General features: G+C 45.2%; 1 protein-coding gene and 1 long non-coding RNA gene across 4 annotated transcripts in view; one reads left to right on the top strand and one right to left on the bottom strand.

Annotated features, from left to right (window-relative positions):
• STAB1 (stabilin 1) overlaps positions 1–24,544 on the bottom strand; it is a 367,238-nt gene that overhangs the window by 197,385 nt on the left and 145,309 nt on the right. For all 3 annotated transcript variants that reach the window (XM_083156377.1, XM_083156378.1, XM_083156379.1), the window contains 3 exons: positions 19,018–19,101; positions 16,432–16,518; positions 13,630–13,741 (listed from right to left, as the gene is read on the bottom strand). In XM_083156377.1, the coding sequence (XP_083012503.1) occupies positions 13,630–13,741; positions 16,432–16,518; positions 19,018–19,101 (283 nt within the window). The remainder of the gene's footprint in view (positions 1–13,629; positions 13,742–16,431; positions 16,519–19,017; positions 19,102–24,544) is intronic.
• LOC146026055 (uncharacterized) overlaps positions 1–24,544 on the top strand; it is a 63,560-nt gene that overhangs the window by 37,315 nt on the left and 1,701 nt on the right. The window lies entirely within an intron of this gene.

The following is a 24,544-nucleotide window of genomic DNA, read 5'->3' as shown; positions in this document are numbered from 1 at the left end:
TAATGAAAATAAAAATAAGGTGTTTTTTCTTTAACTGCAAGGGCTGTTAAATGCGCTGTAGTTCAGGGGTGAGCCAAGAGTGCTGTATAATTTATGGGGTGTTGCTAAATCTGCCGTATAATTCCAGGTGTGCTCAGGGGCGGATTGGGAATTAAAACCAAGTTTTTAGTTAGGGTTATAGGCTGCAGGGGTTTCGTGAGTGTATGGGTAGGGTTATAGGCTGCTGCAGCTTGAGTATGGTTAGGGTTATAGGCTGTGGGGAGTGTATGGTTAGGTCTAGGCTGTGGGGAGGGGGATAGGTGGGTTTAGACTGCAGGTGGGATGTAAATGGTTGGGCTGTAGGGGGGTGTATAGATAGGGTTAGTCCAGGGCCTTTTTAACTGCAGTGTGGGCCCCTGGGCAAAGCAATGCACTGGGGCACTTACCCATTCTCCCCTCCTAGGGGTGGGGGGTGCTATCAGCAGCAGCTTTGATGTCCCATGGGTGGCAGGGGGTGCTCTATCTTCCATTCAACATGTAGGATCCGGAGCAGTAACTTCTGCTAATTACTCCTTTACTGCACAGGTGGTGGGAGGGAGAACACTAACATGTGGAAGGGGGCACTGAGCTGAATGAAGGGTCCCTTGTAAATGACTTCCAGGGAGGTAGGGGGTGTATTATACGCAGGGGAGGGTTGGATAATGGAGTGGGCTTAATATTCGTAATTTTCTGGTGGAAGGGCAGCTTCTTTGACTGCAGATATCGCCATTATCTGGAAATAGATTTCTTAGCCTTCAATAGTATAAAAACCTAGAGTCCCAACTTTCAGGAGGTGCTGGGAACTTGGGGATCAGAGATCAGGAGCCAGAGCAATCCATTGACAAAAATATAAAACTGTACACCAGACGTTTGGAGCTGGAGCAGGGACCGGCTCCTGGAAGGCTGATATCTTTGGTTGTGGGCATGATAGAGACAAGCTGCTAGTGTCAACAGAAAGGGGAGAGTCCCAGACTCTCAGAAAAATAATAACTTAACATCATGTGAGAAAAATATGAGCACAGACCTGGAAGACGACAACTCGGAGACTGTGGGCAGAGATAACCGACAATAATAAAAAAAACAAAAACAAATTTATAATAGGGGTATGCTATAGACCACCAAATATAAACGAAAGGGAAGAGTCTCTTCTTTTAAACCAAATCAAACAAGCATCAAATCAGGGCAAGGTATTAATTATGGGGGATTTTAATTTACCCGACATTGATTGGGAAAACAAAACAGGTAAATCAGCAAGAAGCAATGGGTTCTTAAGCTTACTTAAAGACCAGTTTATTACACAAACGGTAGAAACTCCAACTCGTGATGAGGCACTCTTGGACTTAGTATTAACAAATAACACAGACTTAGTTTCAAACACAAAAGTAATTGAACAATTAGGGAACAGTGATCACAATATGGTTTCACTGGAAATCAACTTCAGTAAATTACATCAAAAAGGATCTGCAAAAATACTAAACTTCAGAAAAGCGAACTTTGAATTATTCAGGGAAGCCCTAACAGGAATTGGGTGGGAAACGCTTATGGAGGGAAAAAATGCAGAGGAAATGTGGGATACTCTAAAAAAGATGCTTGATTCACTAACTATTGAATACATTCCTAAAGTAACTAAAGGTAAATTCAACAAAAAAAAGCCACCATGGTTGGACAAAGAAGTAAGGTCAGCTATCAACAATAAAACCAGAGCCTTTAAATTCTATAAAAATAACTTGAATGAGGAGGCGTTCGCAAAATACAAAGAATCAAACAAAACTTGTAAAGGGGTAATCAAAGCAGCTAAAATATTATATGAAGAGTGCATAGCCACTGAAAGCAAAACCAACCCAAAGAAGTTTTTTAAATACATAAATAGTAAACATTTAATTAAGGAAAACATAGGCCCACTAACTGATACTAGTGGAAAAAGTGTTACTGAGGACAAGGGAAAAGCAAAACTGTTAAATGAGTTATTCTCATCAGTATTTACTAAGGGAGAGCAGACTGTGGAATTTACCACAAACGGGACAAATAAGCCAGATCTCATTGTGGATTTCACGCCGAAGGAAATAATACTGAGGCTAAGCAAACTCAAAACAAATAAATCACCAGGGCCAGATGGGATTCATCCGAGGGTATTAATGGAATTAAGGGATGAACTAGCTACCCCCCTACATTATATCTTTAGCAAGTCACTATCGTCAGGTATAGTACCAAAAGATTGGAGAATAGCAGAGGTAGTGCCAATATTCAAAAAAGGAAGATCCCGCTAATTACAGACCCGTTAGTTTAACATCAATTGTGGGCAAACTATTTGAAGGATTTTTAAGGGATGGTATCCAGGAATATTTAGATCATCACCGTCTACTCAGTACTAACCAACATGGGTTTGTGAAAAATCGTTCATGCCAAACTAATCTACTAGGGTTCTATGAAGAGGTTAGCAAAAACCTTGATAATGGAAATGCTGTAGATGTGATTTTCCTAGATTTCGCTAAAGCATTTGATACTGTCCCACACAAGAGATTGATTAATAAAATGGAGAACCTAGGATTGGGTGAAAATATCTGCAGATGGGTAGGGAATTGGCTATGTAATAGAGAACAAAGAGTGGTTGTGAATGGTGCCGTATCAGATATGATACCGGTACTAAGTGGAGTGCCCCAGGGTTCGGTTTTGGGGCCCATTTTGTTTAACATTTTTATCAATGATATTGGGATAGGGTTACTCAGCAATGTATCCATCTTTGCGGACGATACAAAACTTAGCAAAGTCATCAAATCATCAGAAGATGTCACCATGCTTCAAAATGATCTTGCAATTCTAGATGAGTGGGCAAAAAAATGGAAGATGAGGTTCAATGTAGATAAATGTAAGGTTATGCACCTTGGGAGACACTGCCAGTGTGCAAGTTACAACCTTAGCGGAGAGGAACTGGGTAATTCCATACTTGAAAAGGATCTAGGAGTCCAAATAGACAGCAAACTAGGATGTAGTGCCCATTGTAATGTAGCTACAAAAAAGGCCAACAAAATTCTGGCATGTATTAAGAGGGGAATGGAAACTAGGGACTCAAGGGTAATTATGCCACTATATAAAGCATTGGTGAGACCTCACCTAGAGTACGGAGTACAGTTCTGGGCCCCACACTATAAAAAGGATATCATAGAATTAGAAAAAGTTCAAAGGCGAGCAACAAAGCTTATTAGGGGAATGGAGAATTTAAGCTACGGGGAGAGATTAAGCTATTTGGGACTATTTACATTAGAAAAGAGACGTTTAAGGGGGGACATGCTCAACATGTACAAGTATATCAAGGGCCATTATAAGGAACTGTCACACACCCTCTTTTCTACTAGAAAGGAATCTAGGACGCGAGGGCATGAGTATAGACTAGAAGAAAAAAGATTTAATTCAGCTAGTAGAAAGAATTTCTTTACGGTCAGAACAGTCAAACTCTGGAACTAACGGCTGGCTCATTAAATGCGTTCAAGGCAAAGTTGGACAAACATTTACTGGAGAAAAACATCCATGGGTACAAATAAGAAATATAATTTGTCTGTAAAATACCAGAACCTACCAAATCAGCAATGGATATCTATACCAGGTTGAACTAGATGGACGCAAGTCTTTTTTCAGCCTTACCTACTATGTAACTATGTAACTCTAAGTCAGAGAGAACCTGAGAAATATGACTGAGAATTGCAATGAACAGGTCGGATGTGGACTGCTGCTTTGAAGTTGGATATCTCCAGTTCCCCATGGCCGATTTTCAAAATTCTGGTATCCCTGGAAAAAGGGGATCCTCAGCTATCAGCATAGTGCCCTTATACACCTGGGGCCCCTGGGCAAGTGCCCATTAAGCCCATATGAAAAGACGGCCCTGGGTTAGTGTATGGGGGATGTGTAGTTAAGGTTAGGCTATGGGGCGTGTATAGTTAGGGTTAGGTGATGGCGGTGTATAGTCAGGATAAGGCTAAGGGGATGTATAGTTAGGGTATGGGGGTGAGGAAAGTGTATGGTTAGGGTCAGGCTCCTGATGACACTGAAGGTTTGAGCACATTAATTTGTAGTCACTATTAACCTGAATTATTATTCTGTACATATGCACCCCTAAAGCCCATTGAGTGTGGAGCTGAAAACCTCCATCCACATACTACATACGCTGTTGCTCTTATTTACATATACATACACTGACATTCTTCATACATGCACTGCCGCTATCATTCATTTATACATACATACATACATACACTGACGCTCTCATTCATACATAGATACATGCACTGACGCTCTCATTCCTACATACACTGACACTCTCATTCATACATACATACATGCACTTACACTCTTATACATACATACATACATATATACATACACTGACGCACACACAGCGCCGTACATGCAGCGGGAGCCGGGACGCTGATCATTCATGGCAGGGGTGGATCTTCTCCCTGCCCTTTGCCTGGTGGGGGCTGCATCCTTGTGGCTGTGTGCACCGTGGGAGGAGCTGCGTGCTGCGGCACAGGAGCAGCCCTCCAGCGGCCATTTTTGATAAGGGCAAAATGCCATGGCCGCACTAAAAATACGGTCCACAGCCCAGACACAGTGGGGAGCGGCCGTTTCTGGCCTATTGTGGGCCGGCCCACTGGGAAACGGCCCGGTTTCCCGGTGGGCCAATCCTCCCCTGGGTGTGCTGCTCTTTTTTATAATTAAAAGAATACACATTTTTTATTTTTACTGCAGGAATTTGTCTGCCGTATAATCCATTCCAATTCAGTCCAGGAGTGCCGCCATCTGTGCCATATAATTCCATGTGTGCTGTATCAGGTCAGGGATGCCCACATGTGTGACGCATAATTCCTGGTGTGAGCCATGTGTGTCATATAAATTATGGGTTGCTGCAAAGTCTGCTGTATAATTCATGGGGTGCTGCTAAGTGTGCCGTCACAGTCCAGGGGTGATGCTAAGTGTGCCGTATCAGTCCAGGGGTGAGCCAAGTGTGCTGTATAATTTATGGGGTGCTGCTAAGTCTGCTGTATCAATCCAGGGGTGCTGCCATTTTTTTATTAAAAGAATAACTATTTTTACTGCAGGAGTGTCACTATGGCCCTTATTCTGATCGGTGCGTACTTTCCCGAATTCTTTCGGATCGCGTTTTTTAGCCGTCTGCGCATGCGTGGGGAACGCCATGCGCATGTGCCACGCCATGCGCATGTGCCACGCATGGTCTCCGTACTTGTTCTCACTAATACCATACAGAAATGTGCACCGCAATCACTCGGGCAATATGGGTGTGTTATGGGCGTCATGCGGAATGACACAGGGGCGTAGTTTCAAAGTGGGCTAAACTGGGCGGAAACATGGGCGGACACGAGGGAGTACACATATTTTGGTAGGCGTGCATTCGGACAGCACGCTGAATGCACGCGAACAAAAAGGGAAGAAATGTGCGGTGTCCAAAAGGCTAGTATTGCTTAGCGGACACCACTCGGTCATGCGCTAGGCAATCGGAACGCCTAATCAGGACGGACGCACCTCAACCAATGTCAGCTGAACACAATACAATCACCTACTTTACTCATTACTTGTTAATTACACGCTTCTCACTGCTACAATTGGAAGCATTGCAGCTTAAAGGGAACATTACATGATGCACTTGTCACACACTTTTACACTGCAAATAATGAACACAACTTAATATTAATAATACTAATAGACATGTCACTTCTGCATGTATCAATTAATACAGACATTTGTGGGGCCAAAATAACATTTATTAAAGCAACTTTGCAAAAAATGTCAAAACCATCACAAAATTAATGGTTCCATAACAGGACTAAAAGTAAATAATATATAATAAATAGCCACAGCAGAATCATTAGGAACACATCAGGTGGCTTCACAACAAAAGTAGAGCACCAACACTTCAAGTACAGCACACAGTAATGCTAGCCGAAACAGGGCAACAGGGGAACCAAACATGACATTTGAACCGCGGGCAAATGTGGTGACCCTCGGCACGGATTTTGACACAGGATGCTGACACACACAGCTCAATGGAAGATTTGGGAAGACATAACGGTGGAGATTAATGGGGACACAAGTTCATTTGCGGGCATGTTTGCCCCTGGCAGGCTCCTTGCCACGTGCAGCAGCTCTTCGGCCTCGCCCACGGCCACAGTCAGATGGTGGGTCACGTGAAGCACATGCTGGGGAGGGGGTGGATGTTCTTCCCCCTCTGGCAGCAGGGAGTGATGATGGTGGTAATGCACCAGAAGCGGGTGACATTAGGACCCTATTGGTGGTAACTAGCTCCACCATAAGTTCATTATGGCGGAGGAGGAGTTCATTTTGCCGCAGGGCTTGATCAGCCAGCACCTGCAGGCTAGCAGCAATAGATTGCTGGCTGGCACTCATAGCCTGCAGGCTCGCAGCAATACTCTGCTGGCTGGTGGTCAAACCCTGCAGCACCTCCTCGGCCCTACGCACCCGCTCTGATGCCGAGTCTCCCTGCTGCACAATACTTTCTAGCACACGCCCTCACGTGGACAATTCAGCCGCGGACATTTCCGGCTGCTGCTGCACGGGCCTGCTACTGGGGCCAGGTGGCACAGACTCCACAACCTCCTCAAGAGATTCTTGACCAAGCGGTGGGGATGATGTTGAACGAGAAAATACCAATTACCACACATTCCATGCCAAATTCTAAACATCTACTTATGGCCTGGCAAATAATTACCATCAAGCGTAGAAGCCATCACTTCCGCTGGGGACTCGCTGTCTATGGTGCTCACCCCCGGACCTCCTCCACTGCAATGCAGCACTGTGCCATCTCTTCCAGGGGGGTGAGCTGCAGCTTGCCAGGCATGGGGCCAGCCCCAGAGGTGTGGCTGTGTTCCCACCGCTGGGTCAATTTCTTCTTGAGGTTTCCTTTGAAGTCGTGCCACCTGCAATCAAAGTGTACATATTAATACATGTAACTCCTCATGTTTGCTGTAGCACCCATTGCAATCTGATACATAATACAACATGTGCCTACTGACACCAAACTTACATTATATTCATTTTTAAAACCAACCCTTAGAAGATACAACAACAGTCACCCTCCAATAACTATCAATTCAATGTCATGGTAATCATGTCTGTGCCTCCAAGCAACGTGACCACCCATTGACCAACTCCATCTAATATTGAATGTAAACATTACTGGACTTGTACTGCTCAAATGTAACACACATGTACTTGCCTCTTCTTAACGTGCTCCGCCTCACGAACTTGTGGAGCCACTGCATTAATCTCCGCCGTTATCTCCTCCCAGATCTTCCATCTCCTTGTGTGTGTCAACTTTACCGCTGGGCACTCTATCAAATCACGTGCCCGGGTCACCAGGATGTCAAGCTCCTGCGGTTCATATGCCATGTTTCTTGTGGTTGGTTCCTCTGTTGCCCGACTGCGGCCACGGGCACGGCCACTGGCACCGCCACTGCCACGGGCACGGCCACTGGCACTGCCACGGGCACGGCCACCGGTTGCTGTACTTGAAGTGCTGGGCTGGCTACTCTGTTGGGAAGCCACCTGCTGTGTTCCCAATGATTCTGCTGAGGATGGGCCAGCTGCTGATTGGACTGATGTTGATGGCCCATCTGGCTGCTCTGGGTTGAGGGGGACATAGGTGGTGTTGGCCTCCATGTGGGACAAGAGATTCTGCACCACCTGTTCTTCCTCTGACTCTGAGCCAGCCATGTTTGCAACAACTGTTTGCCTTTCTAGGACAACTTTAAATACTATTTCTGTAATTGGCGTTAATCAGCTGCAACCTGCGTTCCGTACGGCCGCGTTCCGTACGCCAGCGTCAACTGTGCGGCGCATACGGGACGCCCCTTGGTGTGGATAAATTTTTCTCAAAAACCTGGCAAACTGAGTAAGTCTGATTTAGTAGCTAAATGCAGATTCCAACACCAAAGACCAAATAAAACTGAGGTCACACATGAAATGTATATTTGATTGTACATCTGTACTGTGCACTTGTTTGGTATGTAGTACAACTGACACTACCCATTCCATATGTAAATCCAGTCCACCACTTAGCCACAAGTAATCAGTGCTAGCATCCAAATCACATGTGAAAGCACTCCAAATTCAGGCTGGATGCTAGCTACTTTTCATTCCACCTCTGTAGTATGGGCCAGTAGAAGGTAAGTGTACACATGGCAGCATGGCCTAATTTTGGGAAAAGGTCTGCCACTATTTGCTATGTGTCTGCTGCATAGCTTTCATTATAAAATAGCTGTTTAGTACCGTGTTGAGTTAGGTGTAAGTGGCTAGTGATGCAGACTATTTCACCTGTTGCTTATAGCCATGTTTGGTGAATGTTATAGATTATATATAATGGTCTGCTAAACTATGCAAAGGTACAGCACGTGTGGGTTTGCGATGCAAAGGGTTAGCTGTCTGTTATGGCGCATACACGCTGTAACTGTAAAAATGAACAATAAAGTTAATACCAAATAACAATCTTCCCAACCAATGACAGTCCATGATTGCTTGTGGTGCCCCATTGGGAAAATGGCGACCTCCCATCGTGCAGCACCATTCTGTACTGCTGAGCTAAGGGTCCTGGTGTCTGTCATGGAGACCAGGCTAGGGCGTGCGGGGCCCTTTATTACAAATGCCCAAAAGCGCCAGGCCTATCGTACTGCCCGCAGACGGATCTTCGCACGCACACAGGTGCGGAGGTCCGTGGCCCAATTGGAGCGAAGGTGGTCAGATCTGCGCCGGCGGCAACCGGAGCTACTGCAACGCCTTAGGCTACAGATCGCAAGATGTGAGTTTTAATGCAAATATTACATATTAACCAGTGAATGTTTTTAATAGATTATTTCAGTTAATGTGGGTACATGGCTGCTAATGATTAGAAAAATCATTCACTATATATGTGTGACTTCCTGTTTGACATGCTGTAATGTAGGTATATGTATTTTTTTTAAAGTAAAGATGCATGTAAAAATCATGTGCATTCATTAACACTCTTTAATTTTTTTTTTTTTTTTTTTTACAGCACGTGAACGCCAAAGACAGGCCCGGGAGGAGGCCGAGGAGGAGCAGGGCCGGGAGGAGGTGCCAGATGAATATATTGGGGAGGAGGAGGCTGCAGAGGTGGTTGTGGAGGAGGAGGCTGCAGAGGTGGTTGTGGAGGAGGAGGCTGCAGAGGTGGTTGAGGAGGAGGAGGCTGCAGAGGTGGTTGAGGAGGAGGAGCTGGTGGAGGAGGAGGTGGTACCAGCTGAAGAGGAGGTGGTGCCAGCTGCGGAGGACCACCAAGAAGAGGAGGATGAGGAGGCCTGTGAGGTGGCGCAGGCGGAGGAAAGTGGTATGTATACATAAAGATTCATTATTCCTTTTGTCATCTTCTATTTGCTTTGTAGCACTGGTGATTCAATTGTTTTTTTCTATACTATAAAGTGATAAAACAAACTGGATAGCAACAGACACACTTTGGGGTTAGATAGGGTGGCCAAACCATCCCTTTCATCCTGGACACATATTAATGACACAGGTTGTGCGGATGGCTGTCAGGTCGATTTTAAGTGCCACTGAACCTGTGTAGTTAATCTGTATCCTGGAAGAAAGTGATGAGTTGCTCATGTAAGGGTTACATGTCCCTGCTGCTTGCATACAATCTGTAGCCTCATATAGGTGAGTAGAGTTTACTGCTGATTGATCTTTGTAAACTAGATTCAGTATGGCATAAATGGAGTATGGACAGGCGTGGCTTAGACTGGAGTAACAAGTGGTCAGTGCCCCTGGGCCCTCCTCTAGCTAACCACCCCCTGCGGTCTGCATGTATTTTTTTCACCATAATTGTGTGTTGATTTGGTCTTAGTAATGCTTTTGAGCATGGGAGTGGGTTAGTGCTTGTCAGAGCTTAGTCATGGGTGGGTTTGGATTGAGAAGGAGCAGTATGACTGTGAGGTGTTCGACAGAGTAAAGGGTAGAGGGCCAAAATCAGGCTTTACATGTAGTATGTATGCATGTATGTATAGGTGTATGTCTCATATATATAGTTATATATGTGTATATATATATACATATACACACACACCTGTCACGGTGCATGTTTAACATGTAGGTTTGACTATGTTAAATGTATGCATGAATATCAATAGTCATTTTTCTATTTGTATTTCCTCCACAGATGAGCCTGCCCAAGCAGAGGAGGGTCGCCGTGGGGCCCTCGTAAGACTGCGAGGCCTGATGCGCCTGATGCTGGCGGAAATGGACCGCCTAATAGATGCGGAGGATTAATTTATGGCCCTTTTTGTTGGCATTTGTATTCTAATAAATAGTTATTTAAAGTTCAAAGTTGTCAGTGTTTTTTTCTAACATGCAAAAGTATATGTGTAACTTGTTTAAAAGAAAAATATAAATAGTGTATATAGATGTATGTTAGGGTCACATGCTGTAAGGGTTAATGTGTGTCATGAATGTAGTAGGAATGTGGGTCAGTATAGATGAGCATTTAATTGATTGAAATTGATAACAATCCCTTTTTCAGGAGGTTGCTTAATTGCCTAAGTGGGTCATGTGATCGCTGTGTGTACTCAGTAAAAAAGTGTGGGATTGAGCGTAAATACTCCGCATCTGGGCGTACGGACTGCTTCCAGTACGTTCTGACGCGGTAAGACCGTGCTTGTGCGGGAAGACCGTGCAATAATCTGTACGTTTCCACCGCACACGCACGGTTTATATGTCGTCCGTACACACGCCCTGTTCTTAAAGAGTGAGTCCGTCCGAATGCGGAGGACACGTGGGCGTTTCTACGGACGTTAGCCGTACGCCACCGCACAGCGTGGCGTGCGGACCGCACCGAAAGAATTCGGGAAAGTACGCACCGATCAGAATAAGGGCCTATGTGTGCCGTATAATTGTGTGCTGTGTCAGTCCAGGGGTTCCGCCATCTGTGCCGTATAATACCATGTGTGCCATCATGTGTGCTGTATCAGGTCAGGGGTGCCACCATCTGTGCCGTATAATTCCTGGGGTAAGACAAGTCTGCTGTATAATTCATGGGGTGCTGCCAAGTGTGCTGTATTAGTCCAGGGGTGATGCTAAGTGTGCTATATCAGTCTAGGGGTGATGCTAAGTGTGCCATATCAGTCCAGGGGTGAGCCAAGTCATATTTAATGAGCCGACCGCTAATTACATATGCACATATGTAATTAGCCGATAATTACATATGCACATATGTAATTAGACGTGCATTACATATGCGCATATGTAATTAGCCACGCATTACATATGCGCATATGTAATGCACGGCCGGCTCGTTAAATATGCAGGCACTGGGGACAAATAGTGCTCACTGCTGCCCCCCCCAATGTGTTTAAGAAAACCCCCGTGCCTCGTGCCTTACGATCCCGGCTGTTGGCTCCTGCTCCTGTCGGCTCCTGCTGCTTATAAAAAAAAAAGTGACTTTCGGAAAATGGCTGCCCCATAGGAAAGACTGTTTGAAAAAACTGTCTTTGGTATGGGGGCAGCCATTTTCCGAAAGTCACTTTTTTTATAAGTTGCAGGAGTCTGCACAGCCGGGATCCGCAAGGCATGAGGTACTTATACCTCCCAACAGTCCCAATTTTAGCGGGACAGTCCCGATTATTAGGGCCTGTCCCGCTGTCCCACCAGCGGGCGGCAGTGTCCCGCGGTGAGGGGGGGCTGTTGGGAGTCCCCCCTGTCGACTGCTAAGCACAGCGTCTATTCCCGGGGGCTGGGGGCATGGCTAGAGGCTCACAGAGCCTCTGGGTCATGCCCCTATAGCGGCAAAATGGGGGCGTGGCCTCGCAAAAGAGCTGCGAATATAGGCCATGCCCCCGAAATTAGGCCACACCCCCAGAATTTCGGCGCGCAGAAGCTATGGCCCGTCTCCGGCGCCCAGAAAGTTGGGAGGTATGGGTACTGGCTGCACAGGGGGCTTTCTTAAACACATTGGGTGGGGTGGGGGTGTGGGGGGGGTGGGGGTGTTAGCCCTATTGGTTGGGGGGGGGGTGTTAACTGCAACATGCTGGGGGGGGGGGGGGGCATGCTGAAGACCGCACTGGCTTTGATCCTGTATTTGAAAAGTTTCCAAAAACGGGTCTGCCAGTGTAAAAAAACGGCACTTAAACGGTAATATCCCGATGCAGTGTGAAAGGGATTTTACCTGGCAGACCCGTTTTTAGAAACGTTTCAAAATACCTGGTCAAAGTCAGTTTTGCGGTCTAAAAGCAGCCTTACATCTACCCCACCTGCACTGCACATGGTTTTGTCCATTTGAGAAGGAATTTGCCTCTGCGAATGAACCAATTAAGGGCCAAAGTCCTGCGATTATGATTGGTAGCAAATAATACGTGTGGATGGGATACGTGAAAAGCAAAGAGGTGTGGCTGGGAGCAATGTGGAGATATTTGATTAGTAGTTTTAAGTAATGTTACCAAATTTGCTGGACTTATTAATTAAATGAGCTTATGCTTACACCATAATGTCCTCTGGTGGAAACAATACTTATTTGGCTAACCTTTTACCCATACTAGTCAATACAATGGTCAGTGTAATGGCATACAGTAAATAACATTTGTCCTGCTTACACTGCCTCATTTAGTAAAGACTGGCTGAGGAGCTTCTAGATCAGGGGTGGCCAACCCGCGGCTCGCGAGCCGCATGCGGCTCTTCCCCCTTGTACGGTGCGGCTCCTGCTCCCACTGCTGCCCGTCCCCGTTACTGTCCCCCCGCTGCCGGTTCCCTGAATCCATATTTCTTCTGATGGGAGGAGAGCGAGCATCGCGCATCTCTCCTACCCCTTACTGTGCATCCTTGTGACTGGGCCGTCTGCCAATTAGAGCTCACGGGCCGGCAGCCAATCAGGAGCCGGCCCACGAGTTTTGATTAGTGGACGGCCCAGTGACAGGAAAGTGAGGGGGGAAGGAGACGGGCGGTGTCCTGTGCTGTGCTCTCCTCCACTCTGTGACATGACAGGACTGAAGGGGGACGCCAGACTGTCCTCTCCCCGCCCGGCAGCAGCAGCAACAATGGTGAGTGCTGCAGATGGGAATTTTGCACTGTAGGGGCATAGCAGTTTGTGGCACTGTGGGGGCATAGCAGTTTGTGGCACTGTGGGGGAATAGCAGTTTGTGGCACTGTGGGGGCATAGCAGTTTGTGGCACTGTGGGGGCATAGCAGTTTGTGGCACTGTGGGGGCATACCAGCTTTTTGGCACTGTGGGGGCATACCCGGCACCGTGGGGGGCATATGTGTATCTGGCACTATTGGGGGCATATGTATATATGGCACTGCACTATTGGAGGCATATTTGTATCACACCTACCCAAGGGGTCAAAATAGACCACGCCCCTTTTTTTGACGCGCGCGCCTTCGGCGCCAGCTCTTTAGCTTGACTACCGATATTTTTCGGCTCTTGACCTCTGACCGGTTGGCCACCCCTGTTCTAGATGAATAATGTGCTGTTAATTTCTAAAGAAGAAAAAAGACTCTGATGATAATTTTAAGCACTGTATCTGAAGTTGTTCCATCTGATTTGCAAAATTTGGAAATTATTCCAAAACATTAATATTCCCTGCTCACCTTCTTCACATTCTTCGCCATGTTTATTGGGATCTGAGCAAATGTGACAAGCGATTCCCTTATACTTCTGTAAACATACACATTTCCCGTTCCCGCGACTGCCATCATTACACTGTAAAAGAATCGGAGTTAGATGTATGTGATTTACACAGTAAGAGCAGTAGAGGTGTTACCCATGGCACTGCTACAGTATATTTCATATGCTTTTTTTGCATAGAAATATTGCTGTCTGTTTTGTGGTCATTGTTATATAAGATAATAGTCTCCACTTCCTCCAAAGCAGTAGAAGCTTTGATGTTGGTATGGAGCTATTGTGGGCTGTCTAGTATAGACAGGTTTCTAATTAGGTTGTCCCTCTTGAAAAACAATGTGAAAGGTGGTCTCAGCAACCAGGATATAGATAACCACATTTTTAGGATCTAAACTGCCAACCCTGGAGAAGCACAAGAAGGGATGAACTGGGTCTGTTTTACAGCCCTGGTAAGTTCAAAATGACTGTAGATCAACATGCACGAAGGTCAACATGACTGAAGGTTGACATGGGTTAGGTCAACAGGTCATTATGTTGACACAAGCCTAACGTCGACAGTCAAAAGGTCAAAATGGGGTTTTTCACTTTTTTTTGGAACCAATATGTGCCAACAGGCGGTATTTCATGCCCTACAATCCACTAGGGCAGTGATTTTCAACCAGTGTGCCGTGGCACACTAGTGTGCCGCGGCCAGTTTACAGGTGTGCCGCGGCACAGCGGGTCACGGCGCCTCACCAGGACAGGAAAGAGAGGGATGCCTCTGTGAGAAAGGTGAGGCGGCGTGTGAGGAGAGGTGGTGCGGCCATGAGCAGGCTGCGAAGAGACGCTGAGACACTAAGAGAGGGGTGGTCAGGGCCGGATTTGTCACTAGGCCCGTGAGGCACGGGCCTAGGGGCGGTACCTAGTATGGGCGGCAGCTGGCAGGCATCTGCTCTCACTCTGTCAGTATGACACTCTTACTCTTTTACAGAGCGGCAGCTTGCCGCCGCTCCTTAGTGCAGGGAGGAGCTCTCTAGCCTCCCTGCATCCCCACAGCTATGCCAGTGTGTTCAGCTCAGCAGCGCTGCTGCTGTCCTTTGGCTGCCGCTGTACCAACCTGTCAGACTCTGGGTAGCAGCGCTGGCACTGCAGCCTGAACCTACAGAGACTCATCCCTCCCTCCTTCCGAGCAGTGCATACAGGCAGTATGCCTGCCCTCTGCCCTGCTCACACGCTGACAACCTGAAACTCCAGAGTCCGTCTCCCTGCACTCAGGACTCAGGTTATGAGCAGTCCCTCCTCTACTCTCTTCATGCTGTACGAGCAGAATGTTTCTGGAGCACTTTTAACTGTTTGCATCCTGGCTATAACAGTAAGTGCTAATAAAGTGTCATGATAAAAGTGTGTACCTTCAAGTGTGTACACTGGGTGCTACATATGTTGTTAGTGAGTACTGGTGTTTTTTTTTAATTATGCATGTGTGTGTATATATATATATATATATATATATATATATATATATATGTATATATATATATGAATATGGAGAGGGGGGGGCGGCCAAAAATGTTGTGCCTAGGTGCGGCCTGACCCCTAAATTCGCCCCTGGGGGTGGTGCCTGTGTGAGAGGGGACGCGGCATGAGAAGAGAGGCAGTGCCGTGAGGTGGCGCTGTGAAACCCGGGTTAAGTTAAAACAGGCAGTGACCTGGGACCGGCAGCCAGTGAGTGAGCAGGAGCGAGTTGCAGCAGGGACAGCCGACGCTGGGACTGCACACCTGACAAGAACCAAAGATAAGTAAAGGGTAGTGTCAGGAGTGTAGGGAGTGAGGGCGCTGAGGTAAAATTGTGAGGACAGGACAGATTAAAAAAGAAAGGGGCTATAGACTTTGTGGTACATTGTGGGTGAGTGTGTGTGTCCTAGCTAATAAACAATAAACAGGGGCTAAGAGGGAGTGTGTGTGCATTGTAGGGGCTCTGTAGGGTCCAGACTGCTCCTAAAGGCAGTGGTATACTGAGCATTGTGGGCATATCAGCGAATTTTTAAAATAGTTTTTCTCTTGAGCACATTGGTGTGCCTTGGCAATTTTCAAGTCTTGTCCGGTGTGCCGCGACCTGAAAAAGGTTGAAAATCACTGCACTAGGGCATGGTGGGAGAGGGGACATGGTGCTACGTCTCAGTGTCCATGTCGACTGTGCCGAAATTCGGGTCAAAAAGAAAAGTGAAGAACCCCATGTCGACCTTCCCAATGTCGACCTAATGCTTGTGTCGACCTAATGACCTCTCAAACTATCCCATGTCGACATTCAGCCATGTCGACCTTCATGCATGTCAACATCCATGCATGTCAACCTTCAGCCACGTCGACCTTCAGCCATGTCGACCTAGTGGTGTCGACCTAATGCTTGTCGACTTAGTTACTACCTATCCAATTATCCCATTCCATCTGAAGGTAGTGCTATCTGCATGAGGACTGTTTACCCTATCTTTTTTTGGGGTCTGATCCACATTGGGGAATATTTTCCAGAGATTTGAAATGTACATGATCTACTCCATTTGGAAATTGAGCTTGTACAAAATGCAAAATGTTCAGTCGTGGAACGATACCCCACATAACTTTGTTATAGTCAAATAGGATAAACAACTCGAATTCCATAAAATGAACATCCTAGAAATCCTCTTTTTTAAAACTCATTTTGAATGATATTTGACAGCACATTGCAATAATTGTTTTGGTAACTAAATTGACATAATTTTCTATCAAGAGAAACAAATGAGCAGCCACAGACTTACAGTTCCTCGTCCGTAGCATGGATTAGAGTGTCCCCCAGGACATTGCCTACATTCATGACCATAGAACCCATGGCAGCACCCGTTCACCTGCAACAATAATCACATTTCTGTTATCACCTTATTCATGCTCTTGCTTAGTATAAATACATCTCTACATCTTTGTATATCTAACGTAATCATACAGTGGTACAGTACAAACACAGGATAGCGCTGCTCAGGGTAGCAAAGACATAGCTTTGTGTACTAAGCCGTAAAATGTGATAAAATGGAGATTGATAACCACCAGCCAATCAGCTCCTGTTATTTTTGAAACCCAGTAACATAACAGTTAGGAGCTGATTGGCTGGTGCGTTATCACTCTCCATTTTATCACTTTTTAAGTTTAGTACATCTGGCCCTCTCTCTCTTTTGCAAATCTCAAGAACCACTGGAAGGATTTTGATTCGGTTTTCACCATTTTATACAGCATTTGCTGAGGACGTGTGTAAAAATATAAACTAGTGACAATTTCAGTAAGCGCAGAATGGTAATGCTCCACAAGAGTTGTACTGCAGTAGCTGTGCTCTCATAAAAGGCTTCATACAGTAATTCATCCTTCCCATACTTTATGTCATTGGCCCATCTCTCCTTATTGCTCTCCCTGCCGCCCCATCTCCCATTCCCATATGCACCTCTGCCACTTGTCTCCCAAAGTGTGCCTCTAACCTACCCCATGAGTCCCTCTGCCTCCTACCTCCCCAATGTGCACCTATCAATTCCCTCCCCATACGTATTACTGTCTCTTACTTGACCAAGTATGTCGTTGCCTACCCTCCCCATGTGTGCTTCTGACCCCCCTCCCAATGACTGCTTCTGTCGCCTACCACCCCATGTGTGTCTACCATCTCCCTACCCCATATGTACCTTTGCCCCCCCCCCTCCCCATGAGTACCTCTGCCTTCTACCTCCCCATGTGTGCCTATAATATTTGGTCACAATACCAGCCACTGAATCCCCCCCCCCCCCCTTCACTTCCCCATGTGTACCTCTGGCCTCTTCCTCTCCCTACCTGTAACTCTGCCTTGCCCACCCTCCCTATTGTTCCTATGACCCCTCCCCAAGGCTGGTGGATGCTAGTAAGAATTGCATGGAAATTAATCTATGACAAAAGGTAGACGAGCAGTGATGAATTTAGTGAAGAAAATAAAAGTAATAAAAAAACTGCATAAAAGTAAACACAGGGCTTGCCAATAGTAAATGTGTTTGTTGTGGCTCCAACAGTTCTCTTTCTAATAAACTCTTTAATTAAATTGTAAATATTGGAAAGTGAATAAAGTTGTATTACATGTAAATTTTAAATTGCTCCTGTGCATAGTTGGAGCAGGTTCCATATAAATTCCAAAATACATTGAGCTGCATGTTTGGTAATGTAGAGTGCTTGTGATTAATGTTCTATTACTCATTTGTGGTGGCCACACCATTTCCCAATATGTTATCCCGTTATATTTTCCAGAATGGTTTAATTTTTCCTATAACATTTCATTTGGTTTCTTTTGTTACGGATTTTAACAATAGTGTGCTCTAATATAGGTGCAGAAAATATAAAATGGGCATAGAGGTAGAGACTAAACAGTAGTGTAAATAAAGCTGTCCAACATTTCTGGGCTACATGCAAAAGCAGGCCGTATTTACCTTGCATGTGAAAAAGTAAACATACTGTACTTCATACTTGTCTCCACTCTGGGAAAAGCCGGGAGGTTCCCTAAAATCGGGTGGCTCTCCACCCCGGGTGTGGTATATGGTCCCGACAGTCGGGATCCCGACAGTCATTAGCCCGACGTCAGGATCCCGACTGCCCGGACTCAGACAGTGGGGCGATCGCAACAAAGCCCCTTGCAGGCTCGCTGCGCTCGCCACGCTGTGCTCACCACGCTGCGGGCACGGTGGCTCGCTATGCTCGCCACCTATTCTATTCTCCCTCTATGGGGGTTGTGGACCCCCACGAGGGAGAATAGCCTGTGGCCGTCGGGTCCCCGAGTGTCAGGGTTTTGACTGTCGGGATCCCGACGTCGGGGTAATGACTGTCGGGATCCCGACGTCGGGGTAATGACTGTCGGGGTAATGACTGTCGGCATCCCGACTGTCGGGAAACTGTCCGGCACCCTTCCACCCCCACTCCCCTCCCCCTGGAAAGTGAGTAACATGGTTTGTTCCAAGTGTAATAGGACTTTTTTACTAACATATAAGTACCCTTTGCTGCAAACTCAGAATCAGCTCCATGAGATGTACTGTAACTGAAATTATTTATTTATTGAATAAAAAAATACAAATGGGAGTGTGGTCCAACTAAAAAAAAGTAATCTGAAAATACAATTTTTTTTTAAATTCAATCACAGACATTATACAAGCAGATACTCTATAAAGAAATAGAAACAAATAATTTCCAGAAAGAAGTTTCCCTTGAACAAATACTGTGTGTAAACATTATAGTACAGAATACATAAAAAATGTGATTCCATTTAAATTTTGCATGCTAGAATTAAATCTTCAATGCATAAATTACTATACATCACAGGATACGTTTGCAATTATCATGTTTGTACTTACAGTAACAGAACGGATGCATTGTCTGGCACAGCCCTTGGTCATTTCATCCGGAGCTCCAAAGCTACATTCTTGGTCAACTAATCCCTGGGGCATAAATATAAACAATTATGTTAGACAAGTATCGTATGTATACACCTATCCTAAAAGCTTTTATTTTAAAGTACATTCACCTTGTAAATTGATACATATATATATATATATATATATATATATATATATAGTAGACGAATAGTCGGCACTCTCCTCTCAGTTGTTCAGCTGCCGGGGTGCCTTGTATCAGTAGCATACAACAAGACGATTCTTACCGGCACTCCACGGACTTGATTCAAACAGTCAAAAAATTCTCAATCGGACACAACTGGCTTCGTGCAACGTTTCGGGACAATTTAATCACATCCCGTCATCAGGCAGCGTCATAGTATGTACACTGGCTGATGACGGGATGTGATTAAAGTGTCCCGAAACGTTGCACAAAGCCAGTTGTGTCCGATTGAGAATTTTTTGACTGTTTGAATCAAGTCCGTGGAGTGCCGGTAAGAATCGTCTTGTTATATATATATATATATATATATATATATATATATATATAGTAGAATGGCCGGCACTCCACGGCTCAGTGTAAAGTAACAGCACCCGGTGCCTTCCCTTGGCAGACCAAACAAGTCTCCAATGTATATCGTGGTGGTAGGGCGGCACTCCCGCGACTTTGAAAAAAGGAGACAAACGCCTGCTTACATCAACGTTTCGAAAGTTTTAATCTCTTCATCAGGATGAAAGAGATTAAAACTCTCGAAACGTTGATGTAAGCAGGCGTTTGTCTCCTTTATTTCAAAGTCGCAGGAGTGCCGCCCTACCACCACGATATATATATATATTATTATATATTGCAGCGTTTAACTCTACTTTCCTCTTCACTATCACGCTGAGATTTTTCTCTTAATCTTCACAGTGTAATTTACATTTATATATTTGTATTGATATTACTGTTTATGCTAATCATTGTAAAATCCGGTGTATCATATATAGTAATCCTAAATTCATCTCTCAATTGTCCCCATTCTTTTGAGTACAATGAGAGTCTTTTTTATAGATTCATTACGTCATATAGAAAACCCCCTTATTTTCGTCATGCACATACTCATCTTTTGAGTGGACCCGCCATGCACTTTTTTTAGTGAATGTTCTTTCCCCTATGTCACCACCCTCTACACACTTATATTCATGTGTGAGAATCTTTCTTATAGATTAGTAGTGGCAATAAAATATCCCCCATTTTCCACTATGTACTTCCCCATCCCTATAGTGCACAGGTTGTGCACCATTATAGTGATTATTTTTAAATAAGACATACACGGGCTTTCACTTTTTTGCCTGTACACCCCCTTTACCCTATATTCTTCTAATACCACCATATTTTCGAATTATTCGCTCCACTCATTTTTAGTTATTGGAACGCCAGAGTATCAATTAAGTATGCGGAGTCTGCACCCTATAAATAGAACGCATGCTATATAATATATAGTCCATTTGCATATACACACTTGTATTCACCCGTTAGTAACTTATTATGGCATCTATTTCCATGCCTCACGTCTCGCTTACCCATAGACCATCACACGCAATTGTCGTGACATCATATCTCCCAAATTATTCTAACTATTGGAATGCGGAATCAGCACCCTAAGAGATGGAACGCATGAAATCACCATGTGATGCGTTCATCACCACTTAATTTATCACACTGGAACGCATAGCCCGCCCCCAGAGCTTCCACAGAGCTGATGAACCGCATGCTGTCATAAACAGCATCACGTGACCCACGTCACTTCATCCTGTCTTCCAGGCAGGAAACGGAACTCTCAGTGGAATACATTATTGGAACGCAAACGGCGTTCAGTGTTCTGCTACTACAGAAGGAGCAAGTTTCATCTTTGCTCCTTTGGCCATGGCTAGCCATGGCTATTCTATTGTTCTTAGCTGCAATACGTATTGTATTGCAGCTGAGAACAATAGAATAGCCATGGCTAGCCATGACCAAAGGAGCAAAGATGAAACTTGCTCCTACTGTATATTATTATTTTGTGATGCGCCCATCACCACATATTACACTGGAACGCATAGCCCGCCCCCAGGACTGCCACAGAGCTGATGAACCGCATGCTGTCATAAACAGCATCACGTGACCCGCGTCACATTATCCTGTCTTCCAGGCAGGAAACGGAAGCCGCCGGCATCCTGGTGGAACGCATAATTGGAACGCAAACGGCGTTCAGTGTACTGCTCTTATAGTTTCCTTCACACCAGATACATTCTGCCGCCAGAGATACAAGGGCGCCCTATACCCTTACTCTCCCCCTCTGTGTTTGGCATTTTTATAAAGCCACTATCCCCGTTTTAGCAAATTTTTCCGCACATTCACTTCCGGAAGTGATGTCACAGGTGCCACAGCATAAAAACAGGCACATTTCACTCTGCAACATATTGGACGTTGCTGATGCCCTCTCTGTTACATTTGTGCAGGTAGGATACATTATGATACACCAGATTAAGTCTATTTATATCTGTTACATAGTTTGTGCTCTACATTTGCCTCAGCATGTATCTGTATAACTATATTTGTTGCAACTGACAATCTGCTTAGGCTGTGCATTTTAAGCTGAGCCGATTACACTGTGTGCTTATACAATGTATCTAAACTAACTATACTGTGTGCATATACAGCGTATATTTGTGGCTGTAATCATCACTATTGATATCCTGTGTATGTATTGCATTTACTGCTCAGCTGGCCATGCTGTGTGATATGTAAATCTACTCACATTTAATATTAATTAGATGTCCATCCACATTTAATATTAATTGGATGACCACCTAACAGCGGTGTAGCTAGGCGCCATGGTGCCCGGAGCAAGGACATATTTCGCGCCCCCCCCCCTCCCGGTACTGAATTGGGGGCGTGGCTAACATGTGTTGGCATGTTACATTTGAAAAGAAAAACTGTAAAAAATAAGCACTGTGCGCTATATAAGACACTGTAACGGAATCTGCTGCATTATATAAGACACTGTAATGGAATCTGCTGCGCTATATAAGACACTGTAACGGAATCTGCTGCGCTATATAAGACACTGTAACGGAATCTGCTGCGCTATATAAGACCCTGTAACGGAATCTGCAGCGCTATATAAGACACTGTAACGGAATCTGCTGCGCTATATAAGACACTGTAACGGAATCTGCTGCGCTGTATAAGACACTGTAACGGAATCTGCTGCGCTATATAAGACACTGTAACGGAATCTGCTGCGCTATATAAGACACTGTAACGGAATCTGCTGCGCTGTATAAGACACTGTAACGGAATCTGCTGCGCTATATAAGACACTGTAACAGAAGCTGCTGCGCTATATAAGACGCTGTAACGGAATCTGCTGCGCTGTATAAGACACTGTAACGGAATCTGCAGCGCTATATAAGACACTGTAACGGAATCTGCTGCGCTATATAAGACACTGTAACGGAATCTGCTGCGCTGTATAAGACACTGTAACGGAATCTGCTGCGCTATATAAGACACTGTAACAGAAGCTGCTGCGCTATATAAGACGCTGTAACGGAATCTGCTGCGCTATATAAGACGCTGTAACGGAATCTGCTGCGCTATATAAGACACTGTAACAGAAGCTGCTGCGCTATATAAGACGCTGTAACGGAATCTGCTGTGCTATATAAGACACTGTAACGGGATCTGCTGCGCTATATAAGACACTGTAACGGAATCTGCTGCGCTATATAAGACCCTGTAACGGAATCTGCTGCACTATATAAGACACTGTAACAGAAGCTGCTGCGCTATATAAGACGCTGTAACGGAATCTGCTGCGCTATATAAGACGCTGTAACGGAATCTGCTGCGCTATATAAGACGCTGTAACGGAATCTGCTGCGCTATATAAGACACTGTAACGGAATCTGCTGCGCTATATAAGACACTGTAACGGAATCTGCTGCGCTGTATAAGACACTGTAACGGAATCTGCTGCGCTATATAAGACACTGTAACAGAAGCTGCTGCGCTATATAAGACGCTGTAACGGAATCTGCTGCGCTATATAAGACGCTGTAACGGAATCTGCTGCGCTATATAAGACACTGTAACAGAAGCTGCTGCGCTATATAAGACGCTGTAACGGAATCTGCTGCGCTATATAAGACACTGTAACGGAATCTGCTGCATTATATAAGACACTGTAATGGAATCTGCTGCGCTATATAAGACACTGTAACGGAATCTGCTGCGCTATATAAGACACTGTAACGGAATCTGCTGCGCTATATAAGACCCTGTAACGGAATCTGCAGCGCTATATAAGACACTGTAACGGAATCTGCTGCGCTATATAAGACACTGTAACGGAATCTGCTGCGCTGTATAAGACACTGTAACGGAATCTGCTGCGCTATATAAGACACTGTAACAGAAGCTGCTGCGCTATATAAGACGCTGTAACGGAATCTGCTGCGCTATATAAGACGCTGTAACGGAATCTGCTGCGCTATATAAGACACTGTAACAGAAGCTGCTGCGCTATATAAGACGCTGTAACGGAATCTGCTGTGCTATATAAGACACTGTAACGGGATCTGCTGCGCTATATAAGACACTGTAACGGAATCTGCTGCGCTATATAAGACCCTGTAACGGAATCTGCTGCGCTATATAAGACACTGTAACAGAAGCTGCTGCGCTATATAAGACGCTGTAACGGAATCTGCTGCGCTATATAAGACGCTGTAACGGAATCTGCTGCGCTATATAAGACGCTGTAACGGAATCTGCTGCGCTATATAAGACACTGTAACGGAATCTGCTGCGCTATATAAGACACTGTAACGGAATCTGCTGCGCTATATAAGACACTGTAACAGAATCTGCTGCGCTATATAAGACACTGTAACGGAACCTGCAGCCCTATATAAGACGCTGTAACGGAATCTGCTGCGCTATATAAGACGCTGTAACGGAATCTGCTGCGCTATATAAGACACTGTAACAGAAACTGCTGCGCTATATAAGACGCTGTAACGGAACCTGCAGCCCTATATAAGACGCTGTAACGGAATCTGCTGCGCTATATAAGACGCTGTAACGGAATCTGCTGCGCTATATAAGACGCTGTAACGGAATCTGCTGCGCTATATAAGACGCTGTAACGGAATCTGCTGCGCTATATAAGACGCTGTAACGGAATCTGCTGCGCTATATAACACACTGTAACGGAATCTGCTGCACTATATAGGACACTGTAATGGAATCTGCTGCGCTATATAAGACACTGTAACGGAATCTGCTACGCTATATACGACGCTGTAACGGAATCTGCTGCGCTATATAAGACACTGTAACGGAATCTGCTGCGCTATATAAGATACTGTAACGGAATCTGCTGCGCTATATAGGACACTGTAATGGAATCTGATGCGCTATATAAGACACTGTAATGGAACCTGCTGCGCTATATAACAC

The sequence above is a fragment of the Crinia signifera genome, chromosome 8 (genome assembly GCF_055691185.1).
Source record: "Crinia signifera chromosome 8, ASM5569118v1, whole genome shotgun sequence".
In the NCBI taxonomy this organism is placed as follows: Eukaryota; Metazoa; Chordata; class Amphibia; order Anura; family Myobatrachidae; genus Crinia; species Crinia signifera.
This window is presented reverse-complemented; position numbering and strand designations above follow the sequence as displayed.